Raw genomic sequence first — 17,698 nt, forward strand, 5'->3', positions numbered from 1 at the left:
TGGTAGAGTGGCATGTGGGTAGAGTGGCAGCTTGGTAAGGTGGTGAGTGAGATCAGGTCAGGTCTGGGGGCAGTCGGAGTGAGTCAGGAGGGGTGTTGGGGGGTCAGGTTGGTAGGCAGTCAGGGATTCGGGAGGGGAGTCGGGGGGAGGGGGTCGTCAGTTGTATAGTTACCCAGGAGTCAGACTGGGATTTTTCTAATATTTCTTGGGTAACTATTCAAGCAAGTAAGTTGGAACCATCCGAAGTCTCCAAATCTAATTTAGAGCAGGCGGCTTCTTCGGAGGGTGCCAGGGAGCTGGGGAATTGCTCATCAGAAGTTCAAACTTCCTGGGCAATTCCCATGGAGTTAGTGCATCAGGAATTCAGAGGGGTCCCAATATATTTCCTGGTGTGTATATCCAGTTTCCAACGATCTGAAGATGGAAGATCTAGGCCAATGTGTTGCTGCAAAAAGGTACAGTAGAGGATATGGCCAGTCTGCAACTGAGCCTCCACATAATAGCGAATATATAGTACAAGTTACATAATATAGTAGATATATTTTGAAGTGCCAGCAAGCAATACTTTGCGAGATCAATTAGTCATCTTTAAAATAGTTTAAGTATATCTTAGTAGTATTAAAGTTTAATAAAGCTACGTTCAACATCTCAGTAACAATAGAGTTATTACAATAATAATTGACTTAGAAAGTTTGAAATTTCCTTGACGTGGGAATTTTTAAGTTGGCTCATAGTTACACTTGGAGACATGGCAGTGGCACTCATATGACATTTTTGTCAATATTAAAGTTGGATGAATGAAGTTTTTGACATTTAAACCACTTAAGTTCATTGGTAGCAGTTTGAGAAGTGTTAAAGTGAAATTTTTATAGATGCTTTAAAATTGGATACTACTTTATCATTGCTGCTAAGAAAATTGCATTCTTGGGAATTGGATATTTTAAAAGTGTCTATTTCTGCAATTGTGTAAATTGTAAATTAGAACTTAAGAACATAAGAAATAGGAGCAGGAGTAGGTCATTCAGCAATTCGATCCTGCTCCGCTATTCAATGAGATCATGGCTAATCTTCTACTTCACCGCCATTTTCTTGCACTATCCCTGTAAACATTGATGTTTTTAATACATTGAAATCTATCGATCTCAGTCTTGAAAATACTCAATGACTGAGCCTCCACAGCCCTCAGGGGCAGAAAATTCCAAAGATTAACCACCATCTGCGTGAAGAAATTCCTCCTCATCTCAGTCCTAAATGGCTTGCCCCTTATTCTGAGACTGTGCCCTCTGGTTCTAGACCTCCCCAGCCAGGGGAAACCCTGTCGAGCCCTGTAAGAATTATGTATGTTTGAATGAGATCACCTCTCATTTTTCTAAACTTGAGAAAATAAAGGCCCAGTCTATTTAATCTTTCCTCACAGATAATCACACTTCCACCTAGTTTTGTGTCAATAATTATAAATAAGAACTGCCAATTTATCTGTTTTTTTGAACCAAAAGAAATATGGCACTAGATTATAAAACAAATCATGCAAGTCTGTTTAGTCAAGTATTATAGACATTTTAAATTCTGAAATTCAGCAGCATGGAAACACCAAAACATTATTGTTATAGGTTTAGCATGACCTGGGCAGGAAGATGGGATTTGGAATGTTCTTGCCCCTTCCTGGATTAACTCAGAAACTCTGATGCCCTTAAGACTCATCTATTGTGACTTTTGGAGGTGGGGCTGGTGAGATGTCTGGTTCCAGATAAATCCTCCCAATTGCACCCAGTAGGAATTAGGTCTGCATGTAGCAGGCCTACATTTCATATAGTGGCTGCGATGCCGATTGTAGCAGCAACCAACATTAGAGAAATCAATTGCCATTTGGGAAGCAGCAAAAGAAAGAAAGAACAGCTACAACAGAGTTGTGCAAAATGAACACTCAGGATGGACTGGCATGCATCCCCCTCTTATCCGTATTCCAAATCTGGACTTTTATGCGCTTTTTACTCTCTGTGCCATATGGACTATGTATTCAACTGCCCAAACTTTAGAAATCCTTCACTATCCTCTCTGCTCTACATCTAACTTCTCCTTCCTTAAGACCTTCCTTAAAACATACCTTTCTAACCAAGCTTTTAGTCATCCCTCTTAATAGCCCCTTCTTTGGCTGAGTGTCAATTTTTGCCTTATTCCACTCCTGTGAAGTGTCTTGGGATATCTTCCTACATTAAAGGCATATTTAAGTGCCTGTTGTTATTATCAAACTACTTAGTCTCCTGCAGATAATTTTTGTTCCATAGTTCATTGTTAGTTCAGTTCTTGGTTCCTATCTAACTTACATTCATTGATTCCTTTCATCGCATAATTTTTTTGATTAGTGTCGACTCAGATGGTAATAGTACATTTTTTCACAGGCAGTACTAAAATAATCTCATCCTGCAATTTCACACTGATGCACTCATTATTCTTACGATGGCCTAGTACTAGCCAGTGATCACTTGCATTAGCAGTTTCCATCAAGTGCTATTGTACTCAAAAATATACTTTTTACAAAGCTTTAATTCATCTTATTATGGGTTTCACCTTATTAAAGTTTAGCAACCTTATCAAGTTGCCCTGCCATCATTAAGATTTCTGTATATGGACACCACAATTTCTGCTCATCTATACTCCTCAAATTGTGCCATTTACAATATATACTGTCTTTCCATATTAATCCACCCAAAGTGCATCATGTCACACTTCTCTGTATTGAACTTCCATCTGTCATGTTTCTGCCATTTCGACACCTTGTGATGTTAATAGCTGCCAGTGTGTGCTAGCTGTGGTGAGACTTGCAGCAAGTGCATGAGGCTTGAGAATTGCTAAGTTTGTGAGAGTGGGGTGAAGCTATGTAGGGTATGAATCATGATTGATGGAGATTGTTGGCCAGTGAGTGATAGGGTATTGGGTGAGGGGTATGGTGCATTCAGCCCTTGCTGAGGCTAGTGGTGCAGAGGGTGGGATATAGCAGTTGAAGATGCATTCGTTTGCTTTAACCACTTCAGTGAACTTTTTGAACCACTGCATCCAGGACCTTGGGGCTTGACTCCTAGCACTGACCAACAGTTATCTTGATCCACTGCCTTCTGACAGTTTGTCTGGAGGACCTTCTGGCCTCCTGTGGATATCACACATCTCTCTTCCTTTGTACTCCTCAAACAAGGCCTCAGTGCAACGTTAGAACATATTGCAGCACGCTCTCATCCATGTTGTGCCATTATTACATCTTTTTTCACTTCAGAATGAGTACCATGATGACTTCCAGCCATTGCTCCAAAGACAATACAGCTGCCTTTTAAGAGGTGCAGGCTAGCTTTAACTGTCGCTAGATTCTTACAGTTTCGGATGTCTGCTGAGGCATGCAGACATTTAGCATTGTGGTTAGCAATAACTACCCACTGCAATCATGTTAATTAACAGGCACCACTGCAATCCTGTATCATGATCCCCACTCCTGTTTTAGGGGGCTTTTGAATTTAGCTCCCATTATGTTAACAAAATGTCTGAAGGCTCAACTTAATTCTGACTGCTATTTCTCATAACTTTTTTCTGGTTCTTGTATCAACTTTTTCAAATCCCTCCTGTAATTTCCATAATTTTCTTGTTATTAACTGAATCTTGCCCCTAACATTTGCCATAAGCCTTTCGGTTTTATTTTGACTTAATTTCCTTTATCATCTAAGATTAACTTTGGATGCTTTACCCCATTAAGGGAACATGTCAAGTCAGTGCTGGAAATGTCTTTTGTGGAAACTGTTGTGAAAGTACAACAAACACTTTAAGCAACTTAAAGACATCCTGGGTCTCAGTTGAGAATGTGGTTCTAAGCCTTTTCTTGGACTGGGGGTTAGTGGGGTGGGGTGGACAAGTTTTGGGGAGTCAGGAACCAATTGTTACATAGCATCAAGCTACTACCCTACTCTTGTAGCCTTGAGGTTGATATAGCTGGTCCAGTTTGGCTTGGGATTAATGCTGACCCCCAAGTTGTAGGGACACCCACAGTGCTGTTAGAAGGGAGTTTCAGGATTTTGAATCAGTGACAGTAAAGGAACGATGATATAGTTCCAAGTCAGGATGGGATGTGAGTTGGAGGGGAACTTGCAGGTGGTGGTGTTCCCATGTAACTGCTGCCGTTGTCCTTCTAAGTGGTGGAGGTAGCAGGTTTGGAAGTACTGTCAAAGGAGCTTTGGTGAGTTGCTGCAGTGCATCTTGTAGATGGTGCACACTGCGGCCACTGTGCATCAGAGGTGGAGGGAGTGAAAGCTGAACTTGGTGAATGGGGTGACAATCAAGCGGGCTGCTTTGTCCTGGATGGTGTCAAACTTCTTGAGTGTTGTTGGCGACGTACTCATTCAGGCAAGTGGAGAGTATTCCATCATACTCCTGGCTTGCGCCTTGTAGATGGTTGTCAGACTTTGGGGAGGTGAGTTACTTGTCGCACAATTCCTAGTCTCTGACCTGCTCTTGTAGCCACAGTATTTATATGGCTAGTCCAGTTCAGTTTCTGGTCAATGGTAACCCCCAGAATGTTGATAGTGGGAGATTGAGTGATGGTAATGCCATTGAATGCCAAGGGATGATGGTTAGATTCTCTGCTGTTGGAGATGGTCATTGCCTGGCACTTGTGTGGTGTGAATGTTACTTGCCACTTGTCAGCCCAAGCCTGGATATTGTACAAGTCTTCCCCAAGACCTGATAGGATGGATAGGGGGAAACTGATTCAATTCATGGAAGATATAAGATGTCCACTAAGAGATCAAATGAAGAATTTACGATGAATTTCTTCATACAGAGAATAGTGAGAATATATAGATAAAAGCAAAATACTGCTGATGCTGGAAATCTGAAACAAAAGCAAAAATTGCTGGAAAAAACTCAGCAGGTCTGACAGCATCTGTGGAGAGAAAGACAGTTAATGTTTCGAGTCCGTATTACTTTTCTTCAGAGCTGAAGAGAAATAGAAATGTGGTGAAATATACACTGTTTAAGGGGGGTGGGACAGGTGAAGCTGGATAGAGGGCCAGTGATAGGTGGAGGCAAAGGAGAGATTGCAAGAGATGTCATAAACGAAAGGTCGAAGGGGTGTTGATGGTGGTGATACTGGCTAAAGGAGGTGCTAATGGTGACATTAAGAATAAAAAGCAGGACGAGCAAGTGACAGATAGCCCCAGTGGGGGTGGGGTGGGGGGAGGGGACGGTGTGGGAAAAAAGATCAAAATGGGCTAAAAGGTGTGAATAAAACAATGAATAAAAATAAATTTTAAAAATAATAATTGAAATAGGTGGTTAAAAAAATATAAAAATTAAAAAATAAATACTGAAAAAAGAGGATCAAAAAAGGGGTGAAGATGGAGGAGAGAGTTCATGGTCTGAAGTTGTTGAATTCAATGTTAAGTCTGGAAGGCTGTGAAGTGCCTAATCGGAAGATGAGGTGCTGTTCCTCCAGTTTGCGTTGAGCTTCACTGGAACATTGCAGTAGGCCAAGGATGGACATGTGGGCATGAAAGCAGGGTGGTTTGTTGAAATGGCAAGCGACAGGAAGGTCTGGGTCATGCTTGCAGACAGACTGAAGGTGTTCTGCAAAGCAGTCACCCAGTCTGCGTTTGGTCTCTCCAATGTAGAGGAGACCGCATTGGGAGCAGTGAATGCAGTCGCACAAATTGAGGGAAGTGCAAGTGAAGCATTGCTTCAAAGGTTTGGGCCTTTGGACAGTGAGTAGGGGGGAAGTAAAGCGGCAGGTGTTGCACCTTCTGTGATTGCATGGGAAGGTGCCATGGGAGGGGGTTGAGGTGTAGGGGATGATGGAGGACTGGACCAGGGTATCCTGGAGGGAATGGTCCCTGTGGAATGCCAACAGGGGGTGTGAAGGGAAGGTGGTGGCATTATGCTGGAGTTGGCGGAAATGGTAGGGGATGATCCTTTGAATGCGGAGGCTGGTGGGGTGGAAAGTGAGGTCAAGGGGTCCCTATCATGATTCTGGGAGGGAGAGGAAGGTGTGAGGGCAGAGGCATGGAAGATGACACGATTGAGGGCCCTATCAACCACCGTGGGTGGGAAACCTCTGTTAGGAAAGAAGGAAGACATGTCAGAAGCACTGTTTTGGAAAGTGGCATCATCGGAACGGATACGACGGAGGCGAAGGAACTGAGAGAATGGGATGGAGTCCTTACAGGAAGCAGGATGTGAGGAGTTGTAGCTGAGGAAGCTGTGGGAGTCAGTGGGCTTGTAATAAATATTGGTGGACGGTCTATCACCAGAAATTGAGACAGAGAGGTCAAGGAAGGGAGGGGAAGTGTCAGTGAACTGGAAGGACTCCATCCCATTCTCTCAGTTCCTTCGCCTCCGTCACATCTGTTCCGATGATGCCACTTTCCCAAACAGTGCTTCTGACATGTCTTCATTCTTCCATAACCTAGGCTTCCCACCCACGGTGGTTGACAGGGCCCTCAATTGTGTCATCTCCCGTGCTCTGTCCTCACACCTTCCTCTCCATCCCAGAACCACAGCAGGGTCCGCCTTGTCCTCACTTTCACCCCACCAGCCTCCGCATTCAAAGGATCATACTCTGCCATTTCCGCCAATTCCAGCACGATGCCAGCACCAAACACATCTTCCCTTCACCCGGCTTGTTGGCATTCCGTAGGGACTGTTCCCTCCGGGACACCCTGGTCCACTCCTCCATCACCCCCTACACCTCAACCCCCTCCCATGGCACCTTCCCATGCAATCGCAGAATACCTGCCCCTTTACTTCCCCCCTCCTCACTGTTCAAAGGCCCATACACTCCTTTCAAGTGAAGCAGTCCGTCTGAAGCAGAGGTCTGTCCACAAGCATGACCCAGACCTTCCTGTCGTTGCCATTTCAACACCCCACCCTGCTCTCATGCCCGTCCTTGGCCTGCTGCAATGTTCCAATGAAGCTCAACGCAAACTGGAGGAACAGCACCGCATCTTCCGATTAGGCACTTTGCAGCCTTCTGAACTTAACATTGAGTTCAACAACTTCAGATCATGAATTCTCTCCTCCATTCTCACCCCTTTTTGATCCCCTTTTCTCAGTATTTATTTTTTAATTTTTATATTTTTTTTACCACCTATTTCAATTATTATTTTTAAAATGTATTTCTATTCATTGTTTTATCCCCACCTTTTAGTCTATTTCGATCTTTTTTCCCACACCATCTCCTCCCCCACCATACTCCCACTAGGGCCATCTGTCACTCACTCATCCTGCTTTCTACTCTTAATATCACCATTAGCATCTCCTTTAGCCAGTATCACCAACATCAACATCTCTTCGACCTTTTGTTATGACATCTTTTGCAATCTCTCCCTTGCCTCCACCTATCACTGGCCTTCTATCCAGCCTCAACTGTCCCACCCCCCTTAAACACTATGTATTTCATCACATTTCTACTTCTCTTTAGTTCTTAAAAAGTCATATGGACTCAAAACGTTAACTCTGTCTTTCTCTCCACAGATGCTATCAGACCTGCTGAGTTTTTTCCAGCAGTTTTTGTTTTTGAATGAGGATATATACTTGCTGCCACAAAGAGCGGTTGAAGCAGATAGAGTTTTACACATTTAAGGGGAAGCTTGATGTACACATAAAGGAGAAGGGATATCGGGGTAAAATGGGAACAGCGAATTAGAGTGACAAGAGATAATTAGAGTGGGAGGGGGCCTGGTTCTCTGCTGTAGATTTTATGTAATTATATGTAATTTCAGACTAATGCTTTGAGTAATCATACATTTTTAACTCTCAGTGTAATTTCAAAGATTTTGTGTATATTTTAATATAAGCCAGGAAATATTTTGCTTTTCATGTAATATTACTGTTTCTCAAGCAGATGAGTGGTTTCACATTATGATCCATTGTTCACAGATCACTTATGTCTCTTCATATAGAGTTAATGCTCAAAACAATGTCAAACATGTGTTAGTCTACAACAGATGAGAAAAAAAAGAACAAATCATAATACCTTCTTTAACTGTTCAAGATGAGCAACCTGGAGATCGTAATCTGTATCAGAGTGGCTGTGCGTGGCTTTGTAGGAAGCAAAATCTGTTTGGATTTGTACAAAAGACTCTTCCCATCCAGTAGCCTGGAATGAAAATATCTTTCATTTTAGTTGTAAAATAACCTTCTAAGTTGGCAGTGGAGGCATTTTTGGGCAACTTACAAGAATTTTATTCACATACACCTTATGACTGCAAACCTTTCTTTGGATATGTTGTCAGTATTTCCACTGAAATCCCTTACAGTATTCCTTTAATACAGATAGTTGGTGCATTGTCTCAAGAATAAAGGCTAAATTATACTTGGCAAATATAAGAAATAAGAGCACAAATATTCCTCAGGAAAAAGTTGACAAAGTTGCAAAAATAATTTGAAAGGACTGAAGAAAAATATACACAGTCAATTGGCCTAATGTTTTCATAATGCATACAAAATCATAAAGTTCCATCATCTCAGACTTTAATTTACCAAAATAAACCCTTAGTTTAACATTAAAACATCCAATGTGCTGGTTTTGCAGTCAGCAGTGAAGCAATGGCTTTCGCCACTTGCCTTAAAGAAAGTTGCCCACAAGGAGCTTGTGATCTCTGTGGTGTGGATTTCCCTTTTCTTGATGGCAGTTTAAATTTGGTGCCAAGTCAAGGGGATCTCCAGGCGTTTAACAGCAGCGATGTCAACAATCAGGATAAACAGTCGATCATATTGAAGTATTTTCACAAACAGCAAACCAGGCAGTTAAAAGAACTGAAGCTCTTAACTTTTAACTTAAATTTTAAGATAACAAAATAATTGATTATGACTGGATCAAGATAGAAAGAAACATATTATAAACAAATTTAAAAATTATTTTAAAAATGCGTTTTTTAAAATTATACTAGTGGAATTTGATATTCCACAAATATAAAATAAGATTTTCAGTTTAGCTGCAATTATGAAGTTAGTACACTGTTAAAAACCCAGTTACACCTCAATGAACAATGTTTAACTTTCTCAAGAGTTTTTACAGCCGGACTAACAGAGTAAAAGTGGAACATTTGTCAATTCACCGATGTTTAAGGTTTGCATTCTGAGGGGACTGCAACAGTGCACTGTCTGGTGGAGTGTAGAATCACTCTTCTGGGTTTTTGTGTTATTCTGTGACTCTCAAAGCTGCTGTCAGTTTTAGTGGAGTGATGACAGTGAACACTGACAGTCTCCTTGTCATTACCACAAATCCTGGCATATTCTTATGGTCTAACCAACTGCAGGAGCTAACTGGCTTAATCTATTGCTTTGTATGCTCCAAAACAACTTGAACAATCCAATCAAACTAAACACTCCCGAAACAGGTGTACATGTTCTTTGGATGGGAAAAATTGGCAACTAAATTCAAAAGTATCTATGGTTCACACAATGTTGATTTAGTTTGGAAACTTAATTCTGATTGCAGCTAATGATTAATTCCTTTAATATTGTGACTGAAATAATGGCACCATTACCAAACTGATAAAAAATACTTCCATATACAAATGGTTGAGGTGACAATGTTTTTTCTTTTTGGCCTCCTTCTGTGCTGTAACCATCCTATGATTCTATGGCAAGTGCTTGCTGGATGTTCTCAGTACATCTTGCCAGGCACATACCACCACACATGAGTTACAGTTCAATTATTTTCCAGAAAAATTCAGGTGATGAAATAAGTCTGGTGATAATCAAAGTGCAATTTTAAAATTAATGACTGATCATTTTTAAACCAAAATACAAACCTGACTTGAGAAAAGTTTCATGATTGCTCATTTCAAAAACACCCTATTGTCTGATGAAGAACATTTAAGAAATTTGGTTGAAGTTTAGTTAATTGCTTTGTTTAGATAATTGATATTAAAGTAATGAGGCAAAGAAAATACTGTTCACTGGCATGGACTGGTATGTCAATCTCTGATGACCTCACAAATTCTGTGGGGGCAGCAGGACTATTAAAATATACGTAACGATCTCCTAATCTTTTGAAAACATACAAATTTCCTTAATTAAAACAATTACATGACATTATCTTTCAAGAGCTGTCAGGTAAAATCATAACTTGCATTTGAAGAAAAAGACTATTGTTTGTCTTTTAATCTTTTCCTTCCTTCTCTCTTTTGACACCCATAATGGGCAGGATAAATTTTGGTGAAATAAATATGGTTCAATAAAATATTAACCCACAGTATAAATTTAATAGGGATTTGGAGCTGTACAGTTTGGGTTTATGAATGTCAAATAGTTGTAATGGAGGCCATGGATGGTGTTTGCAATGTACAAGTATTCTTGCAAACCCATAGGGACCAACAAAGGAGATTTTATCAAGGGTTCAATGTATAATGCTTTGAACTCTTAGAACTATAATCACATTTCAGACAGGATCAGGGAAAATGTCTGGTATTACAAACAATTTGCAACAGAAGGTAAAACTTGAATTTGGAAGTGTTTTAGAGCAAAACATACAATAAAAAGATGTTTAAAAAGCACCAAAACAAATCAACATAAAATTTCAAAGAATCTCCTGAACAGAAACACTTTATAGAGTTATATTAATCTTCTACTTTGCTGTGAAAAATTATCTTCATGGAATTAGCTTATTCATGAATGCCTTACAAAATCTATAACAAACAACGGGGTAAAACTTTATGCCACAGCCATCCAGTGTGGACCTAAACAACAGGCATCCAAGAGTTTAAAACTGGGGGAATTGGAAAACTTGATGGCCTATTGTTACCCAGGCCTAACCTGATGTTATATTCAAGTTGGCCTGTAAATGGGCAAGCAGCCTGCCTGCAACAGGTGTAGGTCTGCTTTTCTATTTAAACTGGGATTCAATGACTGTTGTAGGACCTCAATATGAAATCTAGGCACCAGTAGGCAGAGCTTGTCTGACACTCCCCTCTGCTTCCTCAATTCCAGGGCCTACCTCTGGGGTGGCTCAACATCAGATCTGGCTGAAATTCATCAGGCCACAGTTAACAAGCTGTATTATTACATTCAATTGGCATCTGCAGCTTGCCGCTTTTTTGAATTGAGTCCGATGTTGAATTTGCCTTGAGGATCAAGAAAGGATGGATGAGTGGGTGGAGTGATCTCTCCACTGGCTTGCAGCCAGCTTTAGGCGCAAATCGGATTTCTGCCGTTTGGCATCTTTCACTGTGCTTCCTCAATAAAGTTCAATTATTCAGTGTTTTAGTTTTGTATAAATATCACCAAACTAGCAAGTCCTTCAAATATTTAAAGAACAAAATAATTTCTGCTTGTTTGCTATGCTTATTCAACCAAGTAACTATCAACTATCATTGTTTATCTTATTTGTCACAAGTTGGTGACAGGGGAAACAGAATGTAAGCTCATTTAGAACACTTACAAATTCTTAAATGAAAAACAATGGGTCAGTTCATGATTAGACATGGAAAGTATTAAAATTATTTCAGTCTGCTGTAACTAAACAAGCTGGGGATTGGCTTTTTTCTTCATAGTGCTACCTGCTTTCTCAAAGGTAAAGGTATTGGGTTGAGTAAATGAATCAGTAGATAAGCACAGACTTTAATAGTGCATGCAATAAACCAAACCGTGCTGTATCCAGGTAATCTAAAGATGTAAATCAAAACCAAGCAAAGTTGAAAAATCAATCTTTTTGCGTTACCCCCAGGGCAAACACGACTTATAAATGCACCATTCAGATAACCTCCAATAGAATGTTAACAAGGTTTTAATGTCACACCTGTCTTAAAATGCAGTGATTTTGCTTCAAAAACATGTAAACTATTTTTATTGCTAAAACAAGAAAAATCAAGCTCATGACGAAACATGGTATTCCATAGATATGTATCTATCTTTATTTCTGCAGTGAAATCAATTCCAATACTGTATAATAAACCATTGATAAACAAAAATGTTTGCATTCAGTTCATAATGCTTAAAGAACACATCACAATCTGAAGGTTACTTGAGAGAAAGCCTAATAAACAAAGTGTGTCAAAAGTAAAGGAGTTCTTCCTTATGAATGAGATAAAATATAATTTCATTTCAGGATATTTGAAGGATGTGCAGTAGAACAGGGACAGCGGTCAGTATGGGGTTACCTGGGCTAAGTCAATTATGCAATGACATCTTAGGACGTATAGTCTGGTCCCTAATAATGTGAAATGGGTTTTTGGAAATATTCAGTCCTTAAAAATGATTAAAACAAATTTTCTAAATAAAAGTAGGGCATAAACAGAAAACCACCTTTTGAGAAATGCAACAAAAGAATGATTGAAATAGATTTGTTGGTAGATATAGGGCAAGGGAGGCAATTAGAGGGTACCACGGTAGCTTCTGAACTGTCCTTATGTCTCAAATATATGAGTAAAAATCCAAATGAGATCATTGGATCAAAATTTCCATTCTATACTCTGTAAAGATGCTACAAGATATGCGTTATTTCAAAACAGATATGTGTGAGCCGAGACACCTGCGCAAAATTCCCATAACTTGGTGGAAACTGATGATTGCTCAGGTAGTTCAGGGGTAATGAGAGCGACAATTGGAAAAAGTGGCATTTGTGCTGCTCTTACAAGGTTGTGTAAAGGAACATCGTCAGGGTGAAGGAAGCTTTATTCTATAGCTTGCCTGTGCTTATGTGGTGCTTGGTGTCCCTGCTGGACGCCAAAATACAAAGATATCCCATTATTCAGTATCTCTCAATCCTTGACCCACATACACATCCAAAGACACAATCTCCAATATTCTGGACAATGTCAACTTCCAAACCAGTGCTTCCAATACATCTTGCTTCCTTCCTTTTTCCTCAAATGAGGATTCCTCTTCAGCATGGTTAACAGGGCCCTCTACCATGTCCATTCCCTTGTCCTCACCTTCCACCCTACCAGCCTTCATATTAGAGGATGATCCATTACCATTTCTGCCACCTCCAAAATGATACCATCACCAAACACATCGTCCCCTACCCTAATAAGATCATAAGAAACAGGTGGAGGAGTAGGCCATCTGGCCCATCGAGCCATCTCCATCATTCAATAAAATCATGGTTGATCTGATTGCGGCCTTAACTCCAGTTTCTCGCCTGTCTCCCATAACCCTTGATTATCTTGAAGATCAAAAACCTGTCTAGCTCCGCCTTGAATATATTCAATGAACCAGCCTCCACCACTCTCTGTGGAAGAGAATTCCAAAGGCTAATGACCCTCTGAGAAGAAATTCCTCATCTCTCTCTTAAATGAGAAACCCCTTTATTTGAAATTGTGGCTCCTAGTTCTAGATTCCCCCATGAGAGGAAACATCCTCTCAGCATCTACCATGCCAAATCCCCTCAGAATCTAATATATTTCAATAAGATCACCTCTCATTCTTCTAAACTCCAGAGTATAGGCCCAACCTGCTCAACCTTTCCTTATAAGGCAATCCCAGGAATCAGCCTAGTGAACCTTTACTGAACTTCTTCCTTAAGAGACCAGAGTTGTACACAGTATTCCTGGTGTGGTCTCACCATTGTGCTGTACAGTTGTAGCAAGACTTCCCTACTTTTATACACCACCCCCCTTGCAATAAAGGCCAACATTCCATTTGCTTTCCTAATTACTTGCTGTACTTGCATGCTAATCTTTGTAAGTCATGTACAAGGACATCCAGATCCCTCTGTACTGCAGAATTCTGCAGTCTCTATCCATTTAAATAATATTCTGCTTTTCTATTCCTCCTGCCAAAGTAGACAACCATACATTTTCCCAAATTGAATGTTGTAGTTTATTGCAAGAGGAATGGAATATAAAAGTGGAGATATTTTGCTACAGTTGTGTAGGGTGCTGGTGAGACCACATCTGGAGTACTATGTACAGTTTTGGTCTCTTTATTTAAGATAGAATATAAATGTGTTAGTAGTAGTACAGAGAAAGTCCACTCAACTGATACCTGGGATATTGGGCCTGTATCCATTGGCGTGTAGAAGAATGAGAGGTGACCTTATTGAAACTTAACAGGGTGGATGCTGAAAGGATGTTTTCCCTTGTGGGAGAGACTAGAACTAGGGGACACAGTTTAAAAATAAGGGATCGCTCTTTAAGACAAAGAGGGGGAGAATTTCTTTTCTCAGAGGGTTGTGAATCTTTGGAACTCTCTTCCTCAGAGACTGGTGGAGGCAGGGTCATTGAATATTTTTAAAGCAGAGGTAGATAAAATTTTTGATTAATAAGGGAGTCAAAGGTTATCAGGGATAGGTGGGAATATGGTGTTGAGGCCACAATCAAATCAACCATGAACTTACTGAATGGCAGAGCAAGCTCGAAGGGCTGAATGGTCTACTGCTGCTTCTAATTCATATGTTTGTATGCTCTAGAGGACCAACACTCACCTTTGCCACTCTTTTCCTTTTCTTATACTTGAAGAAGCTTTTACTATCTGTTTGTATTTTTCTAGCTTGTTTTCTCTCATGCTCCAATTTCTCCCTCTTGTTTTAGTTATCCTTTTCCTATTTCTAAAATCATCTACCACTAAAATTTGCAGCACTGTATACTTTTCTTTTAATTTGATACCATCCTTGACTTCCTTAGTTAGATACAGATGGTGCATCCTTCTCGTAGCATCTTTTTTTCTCAATTGAAGATGTTTTTGAGAGTTATGAAATATCTACTCAAATGTCTGCAACTACTTCTGTACCATCTTGTCATTTAATTTATCTTCCCATTTCATTTTAGCCAACTCTGTCTTCTAACACCTGTAACTGTTGGGCAATTGCAAGGGCTGAGGCTTCTCCATTGCAACCTTCTGGGTCCCCATAATTGCCACTTGCAGTCACATCCTCCTGTCCGAGACCACGGACCGAATGTGAAGAACCTAGCCTAAGGGCTGTGACTGCCTCCTGGAACAAAGCGTCCAGGTAACTTTCCGCTTCCCTGATGCATTGCAGTGTCTGACATTTGGTCTCTAGCTCATCAACTCTCAGCTGAGGTTCCTCGAGCTGCAGATGCTTACTGCAGATGTGGTGCCATGGATCACACAGATGTACACCAATGTTCTCCCTCTCCTTCAGCATTCCAAAGGGACATCCCTCTCCTGGTCCGTTCTTCAATCAGTCCCAATACCACTTGTTCACCTCAAGGCACCTTTCCAAAATGCAACATCTGGCCTTTTACCTCCTCCTTACACAGCAACAGTGAAGAAATGGCGATATCATTCCACGTCAGGATGGTGTCTGGCTTGGAGGGGAAATTGCAGGTGGTGGTGTTTCCATGCATCTGCTGGTCCCCTAGAGGTCGCAGGTTTGGAAGGTGCTGTCAAAAGAGTACTGGTGAGTTGCTACAGTACATCTTGTAGATGGTACATGTGCTGACACTGTGCACCAGTAGTGGAGGGAGTGAATATATAGGATGGTGGATGGGGTGGCAGTCAAGTGGGCTGCTTTGTCCAGGATGGTGGCAAGCTTCTTGAGAGTGGTTGAAACTGCACTGATCCAGGCAAGTGGTAAGTATTCCATCATTTGCCTGAATTGTGCCATATAGATGGTGGATGGGCTTTGGGGAATCAGGAGGTGAATTATTTCCCACAGAATTCCCAGCCTTTGACTTGTTCTCACAGCGACAGTATTTATATGGCTGGACCTGTTATGTTTCTGGTCAATGGTGACCTCCAGGATTCAGCATTGTTAATGCTGTTGAGTGTCAAGATGTGATGGTTACATTCTCTTTTATTGGAGATGGTCATTGCCTGCCAGTTGTGATGTGATGTTACCTGCCGCTTCAGCCCAAGCCTGAATGTTGTCCAAGTCTTGCTGCATGTGGACATGGACTGTTTTAATATCTGAACACTCATAAGTTGTACTGAAGACTGAACATGCAGAATGAATCAAATTGGCTGAAGACTGCCATCTGGAACCTCAGGAAGCCAAGATAGATCAGCCACTCTGCACTTCTAGCTAAAGATGGTTGCAAATCCTTCAGCCTTGTCTTTTTCACTGATGTGATGCTCTCCCCCATAATTCAGGATGGAGAGTTTGGTGGAGCCTCCTCCTCTGGTTAGTTGTTTAATTGTTCAGCACCATTCATGATGAATGAGCAGGATTGCAAAGCTTTGATCTGAACCGTTGGTTGTGTAATCTCTTAGCTCTATTTATTGCATGCTGCTTCAGCTATTTAGCATGCACGTAGTTCGGTGTTGTAGCTTCATCAGGTTTGTACCTCATTTTAGATATGCCTGCTGTTGTTCCTGGCATGCTCTCCTGCACTCCTCATTTAACCAATGTTGATCCCCTGGCTTGATGATAATGGTACAGTGATGGGTATGCAGGGCCATAAGGTTACAGAGTATGGTTGAATACAATTCTGCTGCTGCTGATGGCCCACAGTGTCTCACGGATGCCCAGTTTTGAGCTGCTAGATCTGTTCTGAATTGATCGCATTTGCATAGTAGTAGTGCCACACAACATGATGGACGGTATCCTCAGTGTGAAGATGGGACTTTGTTTCCACAAGGAGATGGATGGGATGATGACCCACATCAATCTGTTTCATCTTCATTTATTAAAGGGACTCTGCAAGGGTCAGATCTGAAGGATTATTAAAGTATCATGATAGAGCCAGGAACTTCATATATGGAGTTTCAAATGGAAGGGAAGCATAATGCTTTTCAAATGCATTCCTGGACACCATGTTGTGGGCTCTTTGGGAATGCAGGGAGATTCTGTCTCCCACACATAGGAGGAAAAAGGCCTTCAGAGAACGAACAGGCCTGGTAAGAAGTGATTGAGGAGTTTAGGAGCAGGAGTGTGGTGCCTCATTCCTGGATACAGTATCACAAGAGGCTTAATGATCTAATCAAGGCAGGAATGGTTAGTGGCATGACACTTTCAAGTACAAACCCCCTCAGCTCTGCCTTCCATAGGCTTCCCCACATCATTCCGCAGACCAATAATTCTTGCAGGTTCATCCATCCTTCTCACTCGAGGCACTTTCTCACTTCCCTATCTGATCTGCCACCACTGACACAGGCTCAACTTATTACCATGTCACACTCATCTCTCACAGTGACCCTACACGAATGATGTCCTTCCATCCTTTCAATGCATTCTGCTTTTCACTCTTACAGGAAAATAGAGCACAGAACACCAGGGAGAGACAGAGAACTGGAGGTGGCCCTCTAGTCATTGCCACCTTGACAGCTATAGAGGAGACAGTGGACGTAAGAAGGGTCTCACGGCCTGGTCATTGGAGATAGTGAGATGAAGGACTCCCAGCTACCTGGTGACAGAATTAAATATAACACAGACACATGGCCTACAAGACTCATTTATGTTGACTTGATATTAGCAACCACTATAATATGATAATGTGCATAATGATAACTTGGAATCCTATCTTCTTGCTTCTTCTGATTCATGCCTTTCATCTCCTCCAGTCCTACCAATGTTCACAGAAAGTGGTGCTGCAGAAGGATGAAGACTCCTAAGGGGAGATCAGTCTGAGGATGCAACTCAACACAACTCATGTGTACCCTCCACCATCTCAGATAAGCACACCTCTATGAGGCCGCCAAGACAGCGAGATGGGTTGCCAAATGGACAACAGCACACATCACAAGTGGTCTGGTGGTGGAGACAGGGACAGCAGTGGAGAGTCCCTGTCAGGCAGCACAGGACTCTACAAGCTCTGTT

The 17,698-nt window shown here is 41.3% G+C and overlaps 1 protein-coding gene across 1 annotated transcript in view; it reads right to left on the bottom strand.

Annotated features, from left to right (window-relative positions):
- The window catches only part of LOC121280070 (polyamine-modulated factor 1-binding protein 1), a 189,415-nt gene that overhangs the window by 120,296 nt on the left and 51,421 nt on the right, over nt 1-17,698 (bottom strand). The window contains exon 4 of the mRNA XM_041191699.1: nt 8,009-8,146. Coding sequence (XP_041047633.1) covers nt 8,009-8,146 — 138 coding nt within the window. The remainder of the gene's footprint in view (nt 1-8,008; nt 8,147-17,698) is intronic.

This window comes from Carcharodon carcharias, chromosome 7, assembly GCF_017639515.1.
Source record: "Carcharodon carcharias isolate sCarCar2 chromosome 7, sCarCar2.pri, whole genome shotgun sequence".
In the NCBI taxonomy this organism is placed as follows: Eukaryota; Metazoa; Chordata; class Chondrichthyes; order Lamniformes; family Lamnidae; genus Carcharodon; species Carcharodon carcharias.